The 17318-nt window shown below is 39.4% G+C and overlaps 4 protein-coding genes across 9 annotated transcripts; 2 read left to right on the top strand and 2 right to left on the bottom strand.

The window, feature by feature from the left end:
• Positions 1 to 138: 138 nt before the first annotated feature.
• Positions 139 to 3274, bottom strand: LOC104705818 (uncharacterized). Of its 3 annotated transcripts, none has more exons than XM_010421896.2 (3): positions 2208 to 3274; positions 1897 to 1931; positions 139 to 1791 (listed from the first exon to the last, which is right to left on the bottom strand). In XM_010421896.2, the coding sequence occupies exon 3, from the start codon at positions 1782 to 1784 to the stop codon at positions 330 to 332; it is 1455 nt and encodes a 484-aa protein (XP_010420198.2). In that variant the 5' UTR covers positions 1785 to 1791; positions 1897 to 1931; positions 2208 to 3274; the 3' UTR covers positions 139 to 329. The 3 variants fall into 3 exon arrangements, with proteins under 3 accessions (XP_010420198.2, XP_010420199.2, XP_087316854.1); XM_010421897.3 differs by having other exon boundaries at positions 2085 to 2219; XM_087460728.1 differs by lacking the exon at positions 1897 to 1931 and having other exon boundaries at positions 139 to 1828; positions 2208 to 2385.
• Positions 3275 to 5726: 2452 nt separating this feature from the next.
• Positions 5727 to 9172, top strand: LOC104705817 (cyclic nucleotide-gated ion channel 2). Its single transcript, XM_010421895.3, has 8 exons — positions 5727 to 5894; positions 6183 to 6828; positions 6991 to 7206; positions 7313 to 7632; positions 7716 to 7827; positions 7918 to 8154; positions 8244 to 8330; positions 8504 to 9172. Exons 1-8 carry the CDS (start codon positions 5866 to 5868, stop codon positions 9011 to 9013), a joined length of 2157 nt encoding a protein of 718 aa, XP_010420197.1. The 5' UTR covers positions 5727 to 5865; the 3' UTR covers positions 9014 to 9172.
• Positions 9173 to 9339: 167 nt separating this feature from the next.
• On the top strand, positions 9340 to 14906 carry LOC104709149 (putative ubiquitin conjugation factor E4). The gene is made up of 16 exons (XM_019228277.2): positions 9340 to 10555; positions 10929 to 11133; positions 11249 to 11400; positions 11488 to 11761; positions 12031 to 12183; positions 12284 to 12487; positions 12574 to 12686; positions 12790 to 12907; positions 13060 to 13149; positions 13231 to 13434; positions 13521 to 13616; positions 13701 to 13823; positions 13914 to 14006; positions 14092 to 14256; positions 14344 to 14433; positions 14532 to 14906. Exons 1-16 carry the CDS (start codon positions 9696 to 9698, stop codon positions 14709 to 14711), a joined length of 3120 nt encoding a protein of 1039 aa, XP_019083822.2. The 5' UTR covers positions 9340 to 9695; the 3' UTR covers positions 14712 to 14906.
• Positions 14907 to 15039: 133 nt separating this feature from the next.
• On the bottom strand, positions 15040 to 17310 carry LOC104705816 (uncharacterized). 4 transcript variants are annotated; one of them, XR_015564751.1, is made up of 6 exons: positions 16999 to 17302; positions 16409 to 16894; positions 15783 to 15921; positions 15611 to 15699; positions 15389 to 15527; positions 15040 to 15300 (listed from the first exon to the last, which is right to left on the bottom strand). XR_015564751.1 is itself a non-coding variant. In XM_010421893.3 (6 exons), the coding sequence occupies exons 1-6, from the start codon at positions 17132 to 17134 to the stop codon at positions 15169 to 15171; spliced, it is 1080 nt and encodes a 359-aa protein (XP_010420195.1). In that variant the 5' UTR covers positions 17135 to 17310; the 3' UTR covers positions 15040 to 15168. The 4 variants fall into 4 exon arrangements, 2 of the variants coding, with proteins under 2 accessions (XP_010420195.1, XP_010420194.1); XR_015564750.1 differs by having other exon boundaries at positions 15611 to 15672; XM_010421893.3 differs by having other exon boundaries at positions 15611 to 15672; positions 16423 to 16894; positions 16999 to 17310.
• Between the last annotated feature and the right edge of the window lie 8 nt (positions 17311 to 17318).

The following is a 17318-nucleotide window of genomic DNA, read 5'->3' as shown; positions in this document are numbered from 1 at the left end:
GTTAGATAGTAATTTAAATAATTAAATATAAGATTAAATAAAAGTGAAAGAAGAATTATATTTTAATCTAATATATTGCTTTAAATTAGGTAGATAGATTTTAGGAAATTAATATTATCAAATAAGGAAATTATTGTGTTTGGTTGTAAGGATCGTAGATAATTTAGTTGGCACTTGTTTGAATACAAGATAAGAAAGGATGACAAAAAAAATGTACTCCAGTTAAGATAGATTACATATACATGCATAAACACCATGAAAACAATTACGAATTATATATATGGGTCGAGATTGTTCTCAGAATAGCATATATTATCATCTTGGATGTTTTATGTTGTTGCAGAAGACGTCTTTTCTTGGAGAGATATGACAGACTCAAAGGCACCCACTAAAGCCTTAACTTTGCTCTTGCGAGTCTGCGCAAGCTTATTAGCTGTTTCCTCAATCACATTGTTGTACAACAACACTACTCTTGAGTCTCTCTTCTTCTCTGTGTCTTGGTGTTTCAGAACAACTGTCGGTTTCTGTTGTTGTTGTTCCTTGTTGTCGTTGCTCAAGTTGGTTCCTTTGGTCTTTAAGCGTCTCCTACCACCGGATTTCGAGTTTGTGTCAGCTCCGGTGACGACTCTTCCTCTCTTGAACTTGAACTTTCTTGGACTGTTGTTGCCTTGTGCTCTGAAATCTACAATCTTTCCTCTTTTGATTCTCAGTTTCAATCTTTCCTCTTTAGCGGATTCTGCTGAGAGGGCTTTGCTTTTTCCTTGCCTTGTTGTGTTGTTGTTATCTTCAGAGAAAGACATCATATTCTCATCTTCTTCGTCTTCCTCTTCTTGAGAAGATTCATCATCATCAGCTTCACTCTCAATACCCTCAGCTTCATCTTGGTTCTTTGGATCATCAGTAGGTGGTGAATCCATGACACACCTTTGGTTCTGATCAGTCTCAACAATCTCATCCCCTGTTTCCATCTTAATAACATAGAGAGTTTTCTCTTCAACCAAGTCTTTACACTTATTCTCATCCACATGTTTCCTAGTTTTCAGTAGAGGAGTTCTCAAGCTACTAGTCTCCTTATTTGTCTTATAGCATCGAGAACAACGTTTTGAGGACATGACTGAGACTCTAAAAGGCACAACTGCCTTCTTTGGTTCTGCAGCTTTAGATTCCCCATTCATCTTCTTTCTATTCACAGTACTGCGCCGAAGAGCTATAGCTGCTGTTTGTGCAACAGATTTCAGCTGCAAAGCAGTGACACGCCTGTTATGTTCAACCATCTCTTTAGATCTTGATATAGCTCTTCCGCGAGTCACAAAGACCATCGTTTTCTTCTTATTCTTCTTCTTTCCCTTACCTAACACCACGTCTTCGTTTGTTGTATGTGCATCATTCTTCTTAACATTATCACAAACTCTGCTAGAAAAGCTTCCAACTTCGCTCTTAGTATGATCAGAGCCACCAAAATCACATATTCCAGAACCAAAAGAAGAACTCAACACCGATTTGGTCATCAATGCCTTCTTCCTCAGTGGTGAATCAAAGCTTGGAGTTCCAGAAAAGCTTCTGTCAACCCTTTTGAGAGGTGATGAAAAAACTCTTGGCTTGTCTTGAGATTCATGTATCCTCCCGTATTTGCAGGCATCATGACAAGAACCAGTCGGTGATCTGAGATAGTTAGGAAGAACTTTCTCTTCAGTGTATAAGAAACTCAGTTTTCCAGTAGAAATCCTTCTCCATGATCTGTTTACATCCGGTGAATTAGGCAAACGTACGGTCTCCTCAGCCATCAATCAGCTTTTAGATAGAGAGATTGAAGAATAGATTCTTTAAGCTACAAATGTTAAGAACAAAGAATAAAATGAAAACGTTTCATTAATAAAAATCATAAGATTATCTAACCTTTTTTGATGTAGAGGCTAGAGAAGATCCTCAACCTGAATTGAAAGAAGGATACAATCTTAGCTCTAATTACGAATAATGTTGATATCAAACCATTGAAACCCATTTCAGATTAAATCAACCTAAACAAGAACCTAAAAGCCATCAATCGTAATCATTTGCATAGGAAAAACTTTGTTGTATTTTACCAAATCATAGAACTTTGAACGTCTACTTGTTACATGCTGAATCCAAAGCATTTCTGCTAAAATGATTTAAGAAAAAAAAGGGACTCTTACAACATTTGAGGTAAAAGTAGGAAAAGCTCTCACCTTATTGTTATTGCAGAGACCTTTCAGGATGTAATAGACGCCATTCATTGTTTTCTCTAAGGTTTCTTGTTTCGTACGAAAGAGAGAGAAGAAATTTGTTTCTTTCGTTTTTTTTGGGTTTCGATTTGGGGGATTTGGCCAAGATTTTTCTCCTACGTACTCTCCTGATTTTTCGCATATTTCTTAGAAAATGTTTATTCGTTGGGTAAGTTATTTTGTTTGTTTTTTCTATTTGTTATTATTAGTTATAACTTATAACTAATCTTTAGAATGACAGAAAAACAAAAAAAAAAACTCTAAAAACATTACCATGGCATACTGGCACATTGGTACAGAAATAGTGTGCGTGACAACCACATTAATCGGCAAGATTCAGTAGTAGGCATACTTGAAAACTAGTCCAAATTAAGAGAGGTGGGCGCGTGAGTTCTACTCGCGGCTCTCTCTTCTCTCCTCCTTTCTCTTCTTTTGATCACAACTCCGTGCACCGAGTGAAGGTTCCTCCGGCGATTCCGGCGTTGAAGAGGAACTACTGGTCCATGGCGCTTCATCCGTAGTCCATTGCACCTACTGATGAGGTCACCAGATCGAAATCAAGGGAGTTTGTGGCGAGGAGAAGCTTCTGCAGGACAATTCCGATAAGAGCTCTACCGGCAGCGTGGCTTTGCGGTTAGAAGAAGGTAGTTCTCGGCGAGGAATGAGAAAGATACGGCGGTTAGATCTGAACGGCTGGAGACGCAGGAGGTTTTGTCACGGCCGATGGTTTGACGAGGGAGGTCTACCGCCGGAAAGGCAAGGCTAAGCCACCGTCGATGGCTGTTTAGATCTACTCCCTACTGATCTATCTCTATCAGACTGAACCATGGCTTCCGGATTGTTAGATCGGTTTTTTCTTCCTTCTCTTCACAACTCTACAGTGGCGGGATGGTGATGGTCCTGTGTCACCTTCTCTGTTTGACTCCCGTCTTCCTGGCTCGCCGGTGGTCCTGGGCCGACGAGTATCCGCAACTTCGTGGGAAGGCGGCTGCACTAGGGTTCTCCTTTGCAGATTAGGGTTTTTGGCTCATACCGGTTAGCTACCGGTTTAGTTTGATATACCCGGGTTAATTTTGGTCTTTGTTATCTGGTTTGGTTTGTTGTAATCGGACTGGGCCCTAAGGGGATAATTGTATGGGCCTATTCCGGAAATAGCCCATTGGGCATATATGTTTATAAATTGAAAGCTTTTAACAAAAAAAAAAAGATTCAGTAGTAGGCTTGCGTGGCCCTTCGCCCTAGTTCTGCTAACCAGACTCTAAGTCTAGCGTTGACTAGATTTAATTCTTTCTTTGTTGGTTTTTTCCCTTCTTTTTGATGGAATTTTTGCCAAAGAAAATTAATCATGCCAAAACCAAATTCAAACCAAACAAACACATGAACCAAACGTATATCGGTTAACAATCAGAAAACCGGATTAATGTAGACAAAATGGAACATTCTCAAAACAGGTTTGGGTAGAAATAGTTGGTTCCACATATAAAAAAAAGCCTAGAAAGATCATCTTGGCGTGTCGAACTCAAAAAACAAAAGAGATATATACATGTCGTCTTCAAAAATCTTCGATAATAATTAAAAAAAAATCGGTATTTTTTTCACTGTTTTATTGATAATTGAGTGTCTATACTATAGAAGGCTTGTATGTATAACAAAAGAGATACCATCAATGTCACGTTCCAATTGCCATTTTCTGTGCCACTTTGTTTGGTCCCTACGGTTTTTTTTCTTCTTCTCCTTGCTTTTTTGCATACATACAAGCCTCAAGTACATCAAATAAATGAATAAACACATTGAACAGACTTATCTGCACATGGCCTTCTTGTTTTTATCCACTTTGCTCGATAAGAACATGAAACAATATTCCAAAATTTCGCTATTTTTTTTTTTGTTTATGCGAAGTTTTTTGTTTATGCGAAGTTTTTTGTTTTTGTATTGTACCTTATTTAAAAAGATGTCAGATAAATAAATAAAAAGATCTTCAAATTTCACCATTTAGAGAAGAAGACATAATTTCTTATATATCACACATACAGTATGTATAGATATATTCGGTCGGATATTCCTCTTCTACATGCCATATGAGAATTAATTTGAACAAAGTTATTTCTTTACAATATTCATTTGCATAGCACAGTCTTCGTGTGTATTATTAATCCACTTAATTCCTTTCATATTTAGTATTTGAACACTGACTTTTATCCAACCCAAAAAACAAAACTAACAAAACAAACAAAAAAACAATGGTCAATAGTGTTCGATACAAATGTGTGGTATGGTCCGCTGATATTATTGGTGTCGTCGTAACTCGAGAATTATTAATGCATGATATGGATTTATTATTTGTACGACTGTTAAATTTTGGAAACTTCACTGTCAGCTGGTACGTCTGTACTTATAATATATTACCACGGGCAAACAAAGGTGCATTTTTTAATTATATACTACTATTAACCTAAGAAAGCAACTGTTAGTAATACTAAAAATTGCTAAAATTAACGACAGTTTATGATGATGAAATTAAATTGTATAGTATTATTAACTGGATGTATCTGTATGTAAACCACCAAATGCCTAATTACGTGATTAGGCTTTCATCTTATTAATCATTATATCAAAATAAAATCCAATGATTTTAAAAAAATACTAACTCTTATAATAATAATAATCGAAATTGGTCCACATAAGTAGGCCCGTAACGTTGTTATCGTCATGATCTGTACGGAATCCAATTTGCTCTCGATGGTTAATGTGGGCCGTGAATCCCGGTTCAGCTTCCGATATAAACTAAATCTTCGGTTTATTTTCGAACCGGTAAACCGAATCCTACTAGAGAGAGTAGTAGAGACGTACGTATAGAGCTGGGCAAAATAACCGATAACCAAATAACCGACCGAAACCGAACCGAAAAAAACTAAACCGAACCGAACCGAAATTCTTCAAATACCCGAATGGTTAGTAAAAATCTATATCCAAACTAACCGAAACCGAACCGAACCGAACCGACAATTAAATGGTTAACCGAAATATCCGAAAACCTAGAAGATATCAAATATTATATACTTAATATTATGCAAAACTATAAAATAAACTTAAAATATAAATTATTTCTAGATTCAAAACAATTAAATATTTTAAATAATCAATATATGTAAATGTTATTATTTTGAATTTACAAAGTTAAATACTATTTTGTAAAATTGAATCAATATTTTTCCCTTTTTTGTATTTTTGTTATTGTATATTTGGTTAATTTTGGTTATATTCGGTTAGTTTTGGTTATATTTGGTTTATTTGGTTAATGTTAATATAATTTATGTTAGTTATGGTTATTTATTTAAATAACCAAACCGAAACCGAACCGAAAGAAACCGAACCGAACTAAACCGAAATTTCATAAATATCCAAATGGTTACTATATTACTATATCCAAAATAACCGAAACCGAATACAACCGAACCGAAACCGAATGGTTAACCGAATGCCCAGGCCTACGTACGTATCACACACACTCCTTGTTGCCTTCGCCTATACAAAAGCTCCATCTTCTTTCTTCTCTCTCTCCCAATCACTCCCCCTGCAAAATCTTCTCTCCCTCTCCCATGGTGGTTCCTCTATTTCAATCATGCCCTCTCACCCCGACTTCATCTTCAGGTATTATTTATATGTATACGATTTCCGATTGTAGTCTATATCTATCTATGATTGTAATCCTTCAGTAATGGCTTGTTGTACGCTCGGAGAATTTCGAAAATGTCTTTTGTTCACTCGACGGTTACAAGCTTTCTCTGAGAATTATCATCTTTTTCCGAGAAACTGCTTTCCCGGAAAAAAAAAATTGACTCGTTTTTGAACTGTTGTATAGCGAACAAGGTCACCATGCAATTCAACCTAATCGCTTGAGTATATGCTAAATCCGAGTTAACAATTTGAAAATTTCAGGTGGATTGGACTGTTTTCCGAGAAATTCCGTCGACAAACGACTGGAATCGAGGAAAACAACGGCGGAGATTCGACCTACAGCGGCAGCGATGAAACGCCGGTTCTGAGCTCCGTCGAGTGTTATGCTTGTACTCAAGTAGGTGTCCCAGCTTTCCATTCAACTAGCTGCGATCAAGCTCACGCGCCGGAGTGGCGTGCCTCCGCTGGCTCTTCTCTAGTTCCGATCCAGGATGGATCCTCTGTCCGAGCTCGCGTCAGACGTCTCAAAGGTCCGTTCGGCGAAGTTCTCGATCCCAGGAGCAAGCGCGTGCAGAGATGGAACCGCGCGTTGCTTCTAGCTCGCGGGATGGCTTTAGCGGTGGATCCCCTCTTCTTCTACGCGCTCTCTATAGGTCGAACCACCGGACCGGCGTGTCTTTACATGGACGGCGCGTTCGCCGCGGTGGTCACTGTGCTCCGCACGTTTCTCGACGCTGTTCATCTTTGGCACGTGTGGCTTCAATTCAGACTGGCTTACGTCTCGAGAGAGTCGCTTGTCGTTGGTTGTGGCAAGCTCGTTTGGGATCCACGCGCCATCGCGTCTCACTACGCACGCTCCCTCACTGGCTTCTGGTTTGATGTTATTGTCATCCTCCCTGTGCCTCAGGTTTTAAACCCTCCGACGACTTTTCCAAGAAACCTTCAAACTATTCCAAATATTATGAAAATGACACTTAAACCTCTTATTTGTTTCAAGAAAGACCTCCATGAATCATTTGAAAGTGTTACCTTGTTGATGAACTTTGTGCGTCTCTTCGTTGTTTTGCAGACTGTGTTTTGGTTAGTTGTGCCGAAACTGATAAGGGAAGAGAAGGTTAAGTTGATAATGACGATTCTTCTGCTAATATTCTTGTTCCAATTCCTCCCCAAGATTTATCACTGCATTTGCTTGATGAGAAGGATGCAAAAAGTCACTGGCTACATTTTTGGGACTATTTGGTGGGGTTTTGCTCTTAATCTCATCGCATATTTCATCGCTTCGCATGTGAGTCCTCTCAAGCTAGATACACTATTTCCGCCTGAATGTAATGTGCTGCTGCAAAAATACACTTTAAAGTTGGTTTTTGTAATGGAAATTCTGGTGCTTTCAGGTTGCTGGGGGATGCTGGTATGTTCTCGCAATACAGCGTGTTGCTTCTTGCATAAGAGAGCAATGCATGAGAGCCGGGAAATGCAATCTGAGTCTGGCTTGCAAAGAAGAGGTCTGTTACCAATTTGTGTCACCGACAAGCACATTTGGATATCCATGCGTATCTGGAAACCTTACCAGTGTGGTCAATAAGCCTATGTGCTTAGACTCTGACGGGCCATTCCGATATGGTATCTACCGTTGGGCACTTCCAGTCATCTCTAGCAACTCTCTTGCGGTTAAGATCCTCTACCCTATCTTCTGGGGCCTAATGACTCTCAGGTAATTGCTTGGTTTGAAAGTTTAAGGTTTTTAAAAATCTTGGATTGTTATACTGATTCTGAACTGGGTGTCGCGTTTTACAGCACATTTGCGAATGATCTTGAGCCTACAAGCAACTGGCTCGAAGTTGTTTTCAGTATAGTTATGGTCCTTAGCGGGTTATTACTCTTCACGCTATTGATCGGAAACATTCAGGTAAACTATGCAAGAATAAGTCTTTCTTAATGATATTGTGTTTTGATGGAATCGGAAGATTTTTAACAAGCTTTTTACTTTCCTTTGAAGGTGTTTTTACATGCAGTAATGGCAAAAAAAAGGAAAATGCAGATACGGTGTAGGGATATGGAATGGTGGATGAAACGTAGGCAGTTACCTTCCCGGTTAAGACAGAGAGTTAGGCGATTTGAGCGGCAGAGATGGAATGCCTTGGGTGGAGAAGATGAGCTAGAACTTATACAAGATTTGCCTCCAGGTCTTCGAAGAGATATCAAACGATATCTTTGCTTTGATCTCATTAACAAGGTACTTGACAACGGACAATACACAGCAATCTTGTTAAGACTTGCGAAAGCAATAACTGTTAAGTCTCTGACATGTTTGATCTTTCTCAGGTGCCATTGTTCAGGGGCATGGACGATTTGATCCTCGACAACATTTGCGATCGGGCAAAGCCTCGTGTCTTCTCTAAAGACGAAAAGGTACCTGACCCATAAACTTAATTTTCCAATCTTTTGCTTCAGTTTCGGTTTAAGAATTATAGTTTCCACTCTTTACACTAAGCCACACACATCAAAAGAGCCAACGTTTTGGTTTGTTCTCATTAGTGTCTTCAGTTTGTAAAATCTGATGAGGTTATTGGTGATTGTCACAGATCATCCGTGAAGGAGATCCTGTACAGAGAATGATATTCATCATGCGTGGGCGAGCCAAACGTATCCAGAGCCTAAGCAAAGGGGTAGTAGCCACAAGTATGCTCGAACCAGGGGGTTACTTAGGAGACGAGCTACTGTCGTGGTGCCTACGCCGTCCATTTACTGACCGGCTTCCTCCTTCATCGGCAACATTTGTCTGCCTCGACAACATCGAGGCATTCTCCCTAGGATCCAATGATCTTAAGTACATAACCGATCATTTCCGTTACAAATTTGCGAACGAGCGTCTTAAGCAGACGGCAAGATACTATTCGTCAAACTGGAGGACGTGGGCAGCCGTAAACATTCAGATGGCGTGGCGCCGGTACAGGAAAAGAACTCGTGACGGTGGTGGAAACGGTTCGATGAGTCCTGTGTCGGAGAATAGCGTTGAAGGTAACAGTGAACGCCGGTTGCTTCAGTATGCCGCGATGTTCATGTCCATCCGACCTCATGATCATCTCGAATAAAACAAACAAAATATAAAAAGGTTCCAAAATTTATCGGTCCAAATAATTTATGTCTCCACCCCTTTATTATTTTCTTTAAAATTCGTTCTTGAGATGATGTTTATGAACGCATTTGAGTTTTCTTCCATAAAAGCTTCACCCCTTATGGTTCAGTACAAAGCAGATTATTTTAGACCAATATTAAAAATTTGAATGAATTAGCTTTAACTATATATTTTTAAAAGTAGTTTATAAAAGTAATTAATATGGACGTTTAACAAAAGAAAATAGTAATATGGAAAAGAAACTTGTAAAAAATATATTCGGGCTAAAAGAAAAAAAAAGGTATAGTATTAAAAGAACGACATCGTTAAATAAGGTACGACGTTGCATATATCGTATATAGACTTCTTGTCAAGTTCAGGACTTGCCCAAAGCTCATTCAGAGACTCAAAAGAGAGTTCATCACAAAAAAAAAAACAAAAAAAAACCTACTCCCAGAAAATTTCTTCCAAATCTCGCAAGGATGGTTTCTCTCTTCTCTCGTGAATTTTGATTTTTCAATATTTATTTATTTTATAGTTTCAATTGATAAGTCCCAACTGTTTCGCTTTCTGATTCATCGGTGATACAAGTTTAGCCCAAAAAAAAAACAATTCTATTTATCTCAAATCGAGTGTTGGATTTGATTCAAGAGAAATCAATGGCGACTAGTAAACCACAGAGATCGCCGGCTGAAATCGAGGATATAATCCTCCGGAAGATACTTTATGTAACCCTAACGGAATCAGCTGATTCCGATCCTCGTATTGTTTACTTGGAGATGACGGCCGCTGAGGTTCTCAGCGAAGGTAAAGAGCTTTTGCTTTCTCGTGATCTGATGGAGAGAGTGCTCATCGATCGTCTCTCCGGCGACTTCTCATCCGCCGAGCCGCCTTTCCCTTACCTACTCGGCTGCTACCGTCGTGCTCACGACGAATCGAAGAAAATCCAGTCTATGAAGGACAAGAGTCTTAGATCGGAGATGGAGATTGTCACTAAACAGGCCAAGAAGCTCGCTGTTTCTTACTGTAGGATTCACTTGGCCAATCCCGACATGTTTGGCAACGCGGATACACCTAGCGGTGGACTTGATACTAAGCTTAAGAAGAAGAACAAGTCTCCTGTGCTGCCTTTGATCTTCGCCGAGGTTGGTTCTGGTTCGTTGGATATGTTTGGAAGTAGTAGCAGTGGGGTTCAAGCTCCTCCGGGGTTTTTGGATGAGTTCTTCAAAGACTCGGATTTTGATAGTTTGGACCCAGTTTTAAAGGAGCTTTACGAGGACTTGAGGTCTACGGTTATCAATGTATCAGTGCTTGGAGATTTCCAGCCACCATTGAGGGCACTCAAGTATCTTGTTAGCTTACCTGTTGGAGCTAAATCTCTGGTTAGTCATGAGTGGTGGGTTCCACGGGGCGCCTATATGAACGGTAGAGCCATGGAGTTGACAAGCATTCTCGGCCCTTTCTTCCATATTAGTGCACTGCCTGATAATACGCTTTTCAAGAGTCAACCTGATGTTGGGTGAGTTCAAACTTATTTTCTCGTTTCTCTTGCTGACAATTCTTTAATCTTTGGGGCTTTTTAGTTTTTGAGGTAGTTTGGATAGTAAGAATTGTTATATACCCTTACTCATTCATAGTCGAGACTTGATCAAAAAAGAAAAGAAGCACATGTAGTTGGCTTATAAGATGACACTGCTAGGTGATACATATAAAGCATGATTATACAAATCCAGCATAGTTAGGTGATCAGTGGACAAAACCAACAGAAACATTAGTAAGCTCTCTTTTAAGTTTGGAATATTGTGGATGAAATCAATGAATTTAAGCATTTTTTCTCGTCTGCAAATTTAAGGGTTCTCCTAATACATGTCTATTGTTTTTGTGAATATCAGGCAACAGTGTTTCTCTGAAGCATCGGAACGTCGTCCCGCAGATTTATTATCATCCTTCTCCACAATTAAAAATTTTATGAACATATTGTACAGCGGGTTGCATGATGTACTGATGATTTTACTTAAAAGTACGGATACCCGTGAGTGTGTTCTACAGTTTCTTGCAGAGGTGATCAATGCCAATGCGTCCAGAGCCCATATGCAGGTAAACATTTGTATTTAAAAGAAATCATTTTTATGAATTGTTCTTGTCTCCTCTCGGTTGCATCAACTTGGTATTTGTCTTTTTTGCTCAAACCAGCATTTGTCTTGTATGACAGGTTGATCCAGTCTCTTGTGCTAGCTCAGGCATGTTTGTTAACCTCAGTGCAGTAATGCTCCGGCTCTGCGAACCATTTTTAGACCCGCATTTAACTAAAAGGGATAAGATTGATCCAAAATATGCATTCTGTGGCCATCGCTTAAAACTAAGGTATGGTCCTCAAAATAGTTCTACTTGTATTTCCTCACTGGATTTTGTGTTATCATGATAAGCAATATTATTTATGATCCACACCAGCGACTTGACTGCTCTCCATGCATCATCCGAAGAAGTTTCTGAGTGGATTGACAAAGATGCTACGACAAGCGCAAATGGTGCTGGGCAAGAAAACGGGAACGAAAGTCGCTTGTTACAATCCAAAGAAGCCACAAGTTCTAGTAGTAATGCTTCTGGGCAAAATGCAAAGTCAGCAACTAAATATACTTTCATTTGTGAATGCTTCTTTATGACTGCAAGGGTCCTTAGTTTGGGTCTCCTAAAAGCACTCTCTGACTTTAAACATCTTGCTCAGGTAACCATCATCACAGTTTTCCGAACTCGAAATATTAAAGATTTTGGACATTTAAAAATGATTTATGATAAATTATTTGCCGAAAGCTCTTATTTGATTTTGTTAACATATTGTGGTTTCAAGGTGTTTGTCAGTTAAATTGAGAAGGGGCTGTAGTGAAAACTTGAACTTAGTCTCACATTTTGATTGTGAAAGAGTCCTTGATGCCTGAATTTGCAGAAGATTGTTATTGTATTGTTCTTTACTTTTCTCTTTCCCGCATGACGTAGGACATCTCGAGAGGTGAAGATAATCTTGCACAACTAAAAGCCATGAGAGATCAAGCACCTTCTCCACAGTTGGAACTTGATATATCCCGAATGGAAAAAGAACTAGAGCTATATTCTCAGGAAAAGCTTTGCCATGAGGCCCAAATATTGAGGGTTTGTAATCATATTCTCTGCTCTGACAACGTGTTTGCCTTTTTCTCTGGACCGATAACATGATAGTAATAGCTACTCTATCTCTCTGTACTTATTGAAGGATGGCGATTTTATTCAGCGAGCTCTGTCTTTCTATCGCCTAGTGGTTGTTTGGTTAGTTGGACTAGCTGGTGGCTTTAAGATGCCTTTACCGTCAACTTGTCCCATGGAATTCTCATTTATGCCTGAGCATTTTGTTGAAGATGCAATGGAGTTACTGATATTTGCTTCAAGAATTCCCAAAGCTTTGGATGGTGTACCACTGGTATGCTTACTTTGATCTTGCTTTAGTCGTCTGGTGAAATTCTATCTTTTTATTCCCACTGATGATGGTTGTTCTCATTTCTTAAGGACGACTTTATGAACTTCATAATTATGTTCATGGCAAGTCCTGAATATGTTAGAAACCCGTATCTCAGAGCAAAGATGGTTGAAGTTCTGAACTGCTGGATGCCTCGTTCAAGGTGATTTTCTTCACGAAAGCTATAAAACCTCAATTTGTGTTGCTAATGCAACAAGTTTTGCAGTAACGTGGTCCACCAGTCTCAATTCAATTTTTGTTTGCAGTGGTTCTTCATCTGCTACATCTACTCTTTTTGAGGGGCATCAGTTATCGCTCGAGTATCTTGTCAGGAATTTACTGAAACTATATGTGGACATTGAGTTCACGGGTTCACACACTCAGGTGATTGCAAGAGAGTTTGTTTAGTGGCTATAATATTTCTGGAATAATGGGCTTCTCTCTATTGCATAGTACCGATTATGGTAGCTCTGGAAGCCATAATGGCTGTTTACTCTTGCTTTTAATGTAACTGAAATCTAGTTTTCCAAATGCAGTTCTATGACAAGTTCAATATTCGCCACAACATTGCCGAGCTTTTGGAGTATCTCTGGCAGGTGCCTAGTCACCGGAATGCTTGGAGACGGGTAAATTCTTAATGAGCTGGCCATGACCTTTTGAACTTCAGTTATCATGTTCCAGTGTTACCCAATTTGTTGTGTTTACAGATTGCAAAAGATGAAGAGAAGGGCGTGTACTTGAACTTCTTAAACTTCTTAGTCAATGATAGCATCTATCTTCTAGATGAGAGTCTTAACAAAATTCTCGAGATTAAACAAATCGAGGCAGAGATGTCGAATACTGCAGAATGGGAGCAGAGACCAACTCAAGAGAGACAGGAGAGAACAAGACTTTTTCATTCTCAGGAGAATGTTAGTTGGATTGTCACCACTTATATCTTGTTTCTTACTATTTACTTGATTCACAATCCACTAAAGAACTTCACTTTGCTCTGCAGATTGTTAGAATCGACATGAAGCTTGCAAATGAAGATGTGACAATGCTTGCATTTACATCCGAGGAGATCACTGCCCCTTTTCTACTCCCTGAGATGGTAACCTGACCCTATTCCTGAAATGGAAACCTCCCCGAGGATTACCCAACTGAAGAGTTTTTTTGTTTGTTTGTATGTAAACAGGTTGAGAGGGTTGCAAATATGCTTAATTACTTCTTGCTACAACTCGTGGGTCCACAGCGTAAATCATTAAGCTTGAAAGATCCCGAGAAGTACGAGTTCCGTCCAAAACAGTTGCTTAAACAGGTTAGTGATTGACCATTACTCAAGTCTCCTCACCAAAATGTGTGAAAAACTTACTAAATAAAATTGTGATTGCTTTCATGAACTTTGAAGATTGTTCGCATATACGTTAATCTCGCTAGAGGAGACTCAGAAAACATATTCCCTGGTGCCATATCCAGTGATGGCCGATCATACAACGAACAGGTCAGATTCTCCTTACTAACCAAATCCTCTTTCATCATAATCTATCTGTCTCTACTGAACGAAACAAGTCCTGTTTTTTTTGCAGTTATTCAACGCAGGAGCAGATGTGCTTAGGAGAATAGGCGAAGAAGGAAGAATCATTCAAGAGTTTATGGAGTTAGGCACAAAAGCCAAAGCTGCTGCTTCTGAAGCTCTGGATGCTGAAGCTGCACTTGGCGAAATACCTGACGAGTTCCTTGACCCAATTCAGGTCTTTATCTGTGAAAGGAACACTAATTTAATAGAAATTTAAAATCTCATCTCATGCTCTAAAGTCTGTTCTCGTTTTTTGTTGCAGTACACACTAATGAGAGATCCAGTGATACTTCCAAGCTCAAGAATCACAGTTGATCGACCCATCATCCAACGTCATCTTCTGAGCGACAATGTAAGCATATCTAACACAATGACGAACAATATTACGCACCTCCCTCTCTCTGTCTGATGATTTTGGCTTTGAATCTGATCCTCTTACTTCTGCCGCAGCATGATCCATTTAACCGAGCACATTTGACATCGGATATGTTGATACCGGACATCGAGTTGAAGACGAAAATCGATGAGTTTGTTAAGTCGCATCAGTCTAAGAAACGGACAACAAGTGGAGAAGATAGCAGCAACAAGGAGAGGATACAGACTACAAGCAGTAATATGTTAATTGATTAATTTATGTGTTCAAAACAAAATGATAACAGAGGCAGCATAAACACTCTTTTCTAATACTTTTGTTAGGCTTTCTTTTCTATTAGAATTGTGACTTAATATTATGTCTTAAGCGTGTTAAGCTATGTCTTAGGGCAATTTCATGTCTCGGGGGGAAAAAACAAAGTTTAAAATATAAGTATAAAATTTTAGAGAAAATATTATTAGATGACCATATATCATCATGTTTGGAACTGTTTCAGAGTAGCCTGAGTTTCTATGTATTTTTACGTGCGTTCATGGATGCATAAGACTGTAGAATCGACACTAATACGTTCGATGGAAGGATGTCTGTTGAGAAGTGTACGTGATGTAAGACTCGTATGACAAAAAATATTTGATTACAGCCTTACAGGGAAAAGCAACAATGTGAAGCCTATAACACGGAGAAGGGAAAGAAAAAGAGAATACAGTTTCAAAATTAGAAGGAAGCAGAGTGGCGTTTACGTTTAGCAAACTCGTAAGCAATGCTAATTGAGCTTCTACTGTGACGAAGTGAGAACTCAGCCGTCAATATCTCTTTCTCTGATTCCGACAGATCTCCATGACTCCCCTGTTCAAACCATAATAAGTAATAAGCATAACTGAACTGAAGAAAGCTATAACTTAAAAGATTGTGTAGCAGTGTCGATCGGGTTTACCAGACGAGTGATTCTGTCAGAGACTGCGTGGTGCATCAGAATCCCTGCAGCCACTGAGACATTGAATGAATCAACCATTCCGTTCATCGGAATACTACAACACAGATCTGATAACTCCAACGCTTCGTCACTTATTCCCCTGCAAAATTTCCCGCAAACATTAAGAAACTCTGAACCTGTTTCCAAAAACTATTGCTGATTGAAACTGAGAGGTGACATTACTTTCCCTCGTTTCCAACAACTATTGCTGTTGGGCATGACCAGTCCATATCGTAAATGGAAACCTGTGAGATATTTACCACACCAATAAACTGTCATGAGTACTACTAACATACATTCATTTTACCCCATCAATAATGGTGACAAGAAGAAGATACAAAAAAGGATTTTTTACTGTGTCCATTCCCAAATGAGTTGTGGCAATTCTGTAACCGCGAGACTTCAAAACTTGGAAACATTCTTTAGGTGTGTCCCAAAACTCAATGTCCAGCCATTTCTCAGCTCCCATACTCACATGGCGGTTTCCGTTATACCTTACACATACATATTACACATTCACACACATAGAATAGTAAATGAATTCACACAATGTGATCAAACCAATTGTACATTTTAGTCAACAATTAATGACCACCTATGACTCTTGTATCAGTACACAGTTCAAGACACAGTACGAATCCCCATTCAAGGGTATGAACCAAAAGCCAACTTATGATCAATCTCCAACTTATGACTCTATTGCACTGTGTAGATTCCAACTCATAAAGCAGAGGAAAATGTAATAATCCTAACCTATTCTATTCTATGATCCAAGAAACATAACTGCCAACTCATGATAAATCTTACTCGAGAGGACAATGCAGTCAAAAAGTTCTACAAACTTCAGTAGCCAGCTTATCAAAAGTTTCTACAGGTCACTACACAATATATATACTCCAACCTCTCTTAAAGTTTCAAGAACATTCAAAACCCCCTAAATTGAAATCCAATCCTATGAACCAAGAAACAGAAAATGCCAACCTCAAAGTGGGCACCTTTTGGAGCTGTCACAGGAAACAACATGTACTGATTGAATCCCTAACGCATCAGCTGAGCGGAACGCAGCAGAGATGTTTCCAAAATCAGCAAGACCTTCAACCACAAGACAAACCGAGAAGCTTCGATTCTCCACCACACGCCTAAACCTATCTATCCTCTCTTCCATCATATGAGGACTCACCGCCTCCAACACCTCAAGGCTACTAAGATGCACCTCACCGCAGTTGAACCTATCCTCGTAAGGGAACCATGACCCTCTACAATCACCCTCACCATCGCTCAAAATGCTCCTCCGCTCCATCTTCATCATGCTTCTTGACGCGTCATCACGATTAGTTGTTAGCAATTCCTTAACAGTATCCTTGGGAGAATCTTCCGTGAAACTTTCCGGTGAAAGAGCCGCCGCCCCAGCTCCATAACACTGCGCGAATGACGAAGAGCGAAACGTGCGTCGAGCTGTTCCAATGCCTATAAGGCGAGAAGTTGCATCAACATCAATATTTGAAATCAAACGAATCAGAAAACACAAAAAAGGTTGAAACTTTAGACGGAAAGAGTGAGAGAGTGAGTACATGGATTTGGAGCGAGAACGGAGAAAGGAGAGAAAGCACGAACTGAGATAAAGGCGATGGAGGAACTAGGGATTGGAAGATGAACGAATCCAAAAGATGAGATTGAGGAACGGATAAGGAATTTGCAGGAGTTCATGTGTTGCTGTGCTACTTGCCAGTATCGGAGCTTGAGGTTTAAGGGCTTGTTTGATTCAGCTTCAAACAAATCGAAAATGGAGAAGATAAATCACAGAGCAGAGAGAGAGAGAGAGAGACAGTCCCAAGGCTCTGGCTCCGATTCAACGACCACCGTCTCGAACCGACCAAGATAAAGTGCTCAG

This window comes from Camelina sativa, chromosome 8, assembly GCF_030686135.1.
Source record: "Camelina sativa cultivar CO46 ecotype springtype chromosome 8, ASM3068613v1".
NCBI lineage: Eukaryota > Viridiplantae > Streptophyta > Magnoliopsida > Brassicales > Brassicaceae > Camelina > Camelina sativa.
This window is presented reverse-complemented; position numbering and strand designations above follow the sequence as displayed.

Coding starts and splice junctions, on each gene's coding strand:
- LOC104705817 (XM_010421895.3), top strand. CDS start 5,866: ATGCCCTCTCACCCCGACTTCATCTTCAG. Junction 7,633..7,715: donor TGGGGCCTAATGACTCTCAG/GTAATTGCTTGG, acceptor CGCGTTTTACAG/CACATTTGCGAATGATCTTG. Junction 7,828..7,917: donor TATTGATCGGAAACATTCAG/GTAAACTATGCA, acceptor TTTCCTTTGAAG/GTGTTTTTACATGCAGTAAT.
- LOC104705816 (XM_010421892.3), bottom strand. CDS start 17,134: ATGAACTCCTGCAAATTCCTTATCCGTTCCTCAATCTCATCTTTTGGA. Junction 15,700..15,782: donor CTCATTTGGGAATGGACACA/GTAAAAAATCCT, acceptor TACTCATGACAG/TTTATTGGTGTGGTAAATAT. Junction 15,301..15,388: donor CTGACAGAATCACTCGTCTG/GTAAACCCGATC, acceptor TGGTTTGAACAG/GGGAGTCATGGAGATCTGTC.
- LOC104705818 (XM_010421896.2), bottom strand. CDS start 1,784: ATGGCTGAGGAGACCGTACGTTTGCCTAATTCACCGGATGTAAACAGA.
- LOC104709149 (XM_019228277.2), top strand. CDS start 9,696: ATGGCGACTAGTAAACCACAGAGATCGCCGGCTGAAATCGAGGATATA. Junction 11,401..11,487: donor GGCCATCGCTTAAAACTAAG/GTATGGTCCTCA, acceptor GATCCACACCAG/CGACTTGACTGCTCTCCATG. Junction 12,908..13,059: donor TCACGGGTTCACACACTCAG/GTGATTGCAAGA, acceptor TTCCAAATGCAG/TTCTATGACAAGTTCAATAT.